The 5,621-nt window shown below is 42.3% G+C and overlaps 1 protein-coding gene across 1 annotated transcript in view; it reads right to left on the bottom strand.

Annotated features, from left to right (window-relative positions):
* Positions 1–1,244: 1,244 nt before the first annotated feature.
* The window catches only part of LOC102213927 (V-set and transmembrane domain-containing protein 2-like protein), a 47,559-nt gene continuing 43,182 nt past the window's right edge, over positions 1,245–5,621 (bottom strand). Inside the window, exon 4 of the mRNA XM_005730837.2 lies at positions 1,245–3,062. Within this exon, the coding sequence (XP_005730894.1) occupies positions 2,592–3,062 (471 nt within the window). The 3' untranslated portion in view covers positions 1,245–2,591. The remainder of the gene's footprint in view (positions 3,063–5,621) is intronic.

A 5,621-nucleotide genomic window follows, 5' to 3' on the forward strand; every position in this document is an offset into this window, starting at 1 on the left:
TGGCCGATCTATCATTGTTATCAGTCAGAGCCCTGCAGGGTTCAAGAGATGTGTAAATGAAGGAAGCAGAATGTCTCTTCCATTATCTCCTCACTGATGGGAGAGCCCGGGACCTCCCCACCTCACCGCTCCATAATGGATGTATGACGCATTTAGTGTGGGGAAACAAGATCACCACGTTTTGTATTTAGCTGGCCTGGCTTAATGTTAGCGAGCACAGCACAGCGCCTCTTTATCTCATCCGGTGCTGTTGCTATTTATCCTGCTGCCAGTACTGACAATAGCACCATTAGTCATCAGCAGCAATAGGATGAGGTGAATCTGGCAGCACCTATTACACGCAGGCAACTGCCGAACATCGCTGCTCCTTGATGCACATGGACAGGCACACACAGAGCAAGGGGCCGTAAAGGTAAACTGCAACTGGCGAAGAACAGCAAAAAACACCCACTTAGGTATAAATGTGTAGTGAGTACTCAAACTCCATTGTTTCATATACAATTTATTTCATTTGATAAAGGCATACACTTAGTGAGAGACCAAACATTCTAGAAGAAATGTACATTTCCCTCTTTTTTTTCCCACCCCAACAGTAATCTCTTCTTTACAAAACATCAAATCAAATTACTAGTTGAAAAATAATTCTGCTGATCACCGCTTTAAACCATTAAACAAGCCTCCTGAAGGCTGCTCATAGTAACAGCAGCACTGTTGTCCCTCTGGAGAGTAATACACCAAAGAAGTGGAACCATTCATGGCCTTTGAAACCCAAGAATATATTTTGAGGCAGAGGATTTCAGTGTTTCACTAACATTTCCTCTTACTTTACCCCCTCACCGCTGAAGGCTTTATCCAAAGTGTTACCCATGTCCACATTGTCCCAATTGATCCCTTCAGAGTAACCTACAGCCCAGAAAGCCTCCCCTTCACCTTTACAGATGAGGTTTCGTACAAGCATCTAAGCAAAGAGATTATTCTTGAAAATGGCAGAAGTAAAACGGCCCCTCAGACGTTTTCAGACACACATGTTCAGGCTCATTATTATGTGATTACACTCATGTTTGCTGCCCTGCAAATACAGTAGTTTAAGAAACACTGCTGAAGTACTAAGATACATTAGGGGAGCCCCCCTTTCTGAGCAGCTATGGAGAGAATGTGTCATTCATCTGTCTGTACAGCACTTTTGGAAAGCAGGAAAGCAACAGAAAACTGCTTAAAAACTAAAAGATCTAGTTGAAAGGACTTTAAAAGTAAAATATGGATTCGGAACAGAATGATGTTTTTTTTTTTACAATATAAGTAAACTCAGGTAACACTGTTTTTATTGGTTGGCTGCAAAAGTCTTTTTTTTTTTTAAGAAAATCACTAAACATGCACTAGCTTTAATTCATATTTTACAGTCATGTACACAGGGTGGGTTTAGAGGCTTGTAGTGGAGAGGATTGAGGCTTTTTTCTTTTAAAATGACTGATAAGAACTGGGCCAGAGCACTGGAATAAAAGAACTAAGCTGGGAGAGGAATACAGCCCAGCTCCTCCATAAACGGGGGAAGTTTGGTTCACGAAGATCACGATCTGTTCCTTCTATGTATTTATAGTCAGGATTCAGAGGCACACCAAATCTGTTTAATTTAGAGGCATTGGGATTTGACCGTTTCATGGCTTTCCAATAGGATGGGGTCCGCATGGAGCGATTTGATTGATTGATTTCTCTCAGCGTGAACAGCCATGAGTGGATCAAACCTGCAGCACGAGCGAGGGAAGGCAAATTTTCAGAGAGGCGTCATAAACTCAAAAGAGCTCTGCGGGGAGGATGGAGCCCGTGTTGTTGTTGGTTTGATTTAAAATCTCTCCCTTTTCAAACTATCGATGTATCTGTGATTTAAGACTTGTGTCTGTGCTGGATAAGCACTGCTGCTCTGGGAACACAGGGAGAACACTTGTCGATGTGTGGCTGTATACTTATTGAATGCACACAGAAGAGAAAAAAAAAGATGTAATGAAGCTGAAAAAGATTTTCAGGGAAAGAAGTAGGCTGAGTTTCATTCAGAATACTCTCAGAATAAAAGGGAGGATTTTTTTCTACTGGGGACAGACCCAGTTATAAAATGTACAATATCAGCCTTTCTTTTCTGAGGGTGTATCAAATGACAGAGTAAGGCAGTGGAAGAAGTATGAGCATGAAAGCTGAGTGTGTCTTTTACAGTATGTAAAGTACAAGAGTGGAACAGAGCACGGGTTAATAGTAAGACAGAAGTCTCTTTTTTTCTTTTCTTTTTTTATAATTGGTGCTGAGACCAGAACCTGTGGAGCTGCCTAGATCTACACATCAGCACCCCCCTCCCCCTTCCCACCCTTTTGCTGAATGCTGTGAAGCCAGGCTTTACAGACAGGTGAGCAGTCCAACCCAGACCCATGCACAGCGAGAAAAAGCTACATTCCCTGCACAGTTTGCAGCCCTGTGCTTAGAATAAGCCAAACTGGACATTTTCTAGAGATTCTGGATTTGTGCACAGGCCTGCACTGTGTGGGAAGAATAGCTTTTTTATGCTGTGACACACATCATATTATGCAATCCTTGTGCAATGCCATCTACAGCGCACAGCTCGGTTCGTTGGTGCAGTCATTGTGGCTACTGTGGTTACTGTCCACGTCCCTCTTCCTCAGCTCTCTGCCCGCCTTGTGTTGCTGACTGCTGCTGCTGCTGCCGTGGCTGTGGTGGGCAGGTGAAGAAGAACGCTTGCCGTGCTCCTGGTGGTGCCCGTGATTCTGGTGATGGCTGTGAGCGTGCTCTTTGGTGCCACCGAGAGACTCCCCGTCGTCCCCGTCAGAGAATCCCACTCCTCTCTTGGTGTCGTCCATGGCCTCAAAGTTGTTGCTGGGGTTACGGCTGATTACGTCGCTCTCCGGCACCACCTGCAGGTAGGCTCTGACGCGGTGGTGACGCGCGCCCTCGATGTCGCTGAAGTCAATGACTCGGCACTCGTACGTGCCCTCGTCAGACGGCTTGACTCGGGAGAGGCGGAGTTTGTGGGAGATGTTGCTTCCTACAACCTTCACAACCTGATGAAGGTAGACGGACAAAAAAACAAACAAACAAATAAAAAAACATATATAATGTGGTTGGACTGTAACAAATATATCCAATATAACTTCCAATCAGAAGAGAGTTTACCAATGAGTGGCCATTTCAAGATAATGGCAACCCAACAATAAATGTAGTGAAGTAAAAGCTATTAGTTTAATGAATGAATGAACTTACAGTCACTATAGCTCCTGTTCATATCAGACCAAGAAAAACCTGCCATCTATTGAGAGTACTGAATTAATTAATGTTGCAATTTTTACGAGTCCCTTTAACTGGAATAGAAGGAAAATGTCATTTACTCTTTCAAAAAATGAAAAAGAGCAATTTGAAAAACCTGAAAATGATTCAACTAATATTTCAGCAAAAAGCAGCTCCAATACTGTATCTGTGCTGTCGGATCAGCTTTGTTTGGCTTTGTTCTTGTTCTCTATATACAGCTGAAGATGAGCCTTCAAAATAAAATTAAAAAAACACAGGAAAAGTGCACAAAACCCCCCAAAAAGGACTTTTGCTATCTCACAGACCCCGAGATGAGTGAGTGCACATCTTGCAAAATGTGCACTCACCTTCTCACTTCAACTAAGTATGGTGTGCTGTTTCTTGGCTTCAGCTATGAAGTTTTACTATTCACACGGGGCAGCTACAGCAGCGTATTAATGCCATTGTAGGTAAAATAGAAGTTTGAGCTGGGTCAACATATACAGAGCTGTGCAAAAGTCCTTCATTTTTATACATTTACCTCCAAAGTAGTCAAACTTGTTGTCATATTTAAGATAGTTTTGAGTTCACAGGCTTTCTGCAGGTCTTTTAGAGTTTCTCTTTAGCTGTTCTTTTTAGTTATTTCCAGTCCTTGTAGCTGACCCTGTTCAAAGAGTTTTTTTGTGTTTTTTTGCCAGGCAACTTAATTTCTGAATATGTTTGCACATTTCAATAAATCGCTGCACCTATTTCTCGTTGTCTTTGTAGCAGCATACAAAGAAATGAGTGAAGAAATAAGAGGCAGCTCAAGACTTGCAGAGTACTGCATGGTCTGTGAGATTAAAGTCATCATTTTTAATGAACCTCATGGCTACCCTTTGTAAAGTGGGAACAACCTCATTACATCACACATGTGGCCCACTTGCCATTTTTATGCCTGGCCATGCAAATTACACTTCAAAATCTGACTCGGCAGTAAGGATAAACTCAGTATTTTAGTGAATCATCATATTATCATAAGCATCTGGACATGACCCTGAATTGTGCCTGTTTAGAAGAAAATAACACACTGGTCTGAATGAAATTGGCAGCGCTCCTTGTTTACTCGTAGCCTCTGTCGCGTGATGGTGATCCCACTTGCAAAATGAAGTGTTGCGGCTCATTTACAAAAAAACAGTTTCTGCAACATTTCTCATAAATTTGTAACTTTAATCTCATTTGTTCACTGCAAACTTTTAAAATGTTATGAAATTCATCATTTTCTTGTAAACCTGTGCAATTTCCGGAAACACCCGTAATCTTTTCTTTTTTCTCCCTGAATCGGTGAAGTGGTTAAGATGATGATAGATGGATGGCTCATCCAAATGTATCGGATTTCACAAAAAGTTTTTTTTTTCCCTTTGCAGTTCTGAGCCGGTTTTCCTCAGAAGAAGAACACAACGCATAGAAAATCAAGACAAAACGACATCACAGACGTGGCATTTATCTTCTCATCTAACAATCAGCGAGAATGCAAATCAGTGCATCGTTTCAAAATGCCAAATTATTACTTTGATTGTATAAGCATCCTTCTTGCATGCAAATTCAGTCAAGCCACTTAAGGCTTGCGGCTGCCTATCATACACTCGTCTGTGTTGAGAAAATGAGCTGAGTGTATTTTGAAGATAGTTAAGATGCGCGAAGTCCTGGAGGTACAAAAGAAAGATCATGAGAAGAATAGAATAAATGTGTGGTGTGGCCTGGATGCACTCTAAGGCCACGTCTCCTCCAAGCCAATCACTCAGACAAACAATAAAATCTGTGAAAGTACGAAGAGAAGACGTCAAATGCTTTGCAAGTTTGCAGAGCAGGAGTTAAGACGATGAGAGTCTGGGGACATCTTGAGATGTGACGCACCAAGATATAAATACAACTTCATTTATCACCCACCTTCCTCCTCGTGATGCCAGTAGATGTTGGGATGTGAGCGCCGTGTGTGGCAGTGACATTTGCGCGTTTGGCTGTAAGCGTGAGCTTAATGCGTGCCGTTTGCGAGTTTGCGTCTGCATACGTGAGCATCTCGTGGTGTTTTTGGTTTGACTGTATGGATGTGAGCCAGGATCCATTATATAGAGAGAGCTCATAATGATTTTGCAGCTGTGTAGCCTGCAGTGTTTTGCTCCACCCACACAAACATGCACACAGACACACAAAAGCACACAGACACACACACAGTCACAAAAACACAGCATCAGTGATTCAGCAGCAGCTAGCCTTTTGGGAGAAAGCCGAAAGGTTTTTGTGTGTACATGTTTCTGCATGTTTAATGCAGCTTTATGCATCTTCAACTTCTGCGC

This window comes from Pundamilia nyererei, unplaced genomic scaffold (genome assembly GCF_000239375.1).
Source record: "Pundamilia nyererei isolate P.nyererei 1_Seehausen unplaced genomic scaffold, PunNye1.0 scaffold00039, whole genome shotgun sequence".
NCBI classification, from domain to species: domain Eukaryota; kingdom Metazoa; phylum Chordata; class Actinopteri; order Cichliformes; family Cichlidae; genus Pundamilia; species Pundamilia nyererei.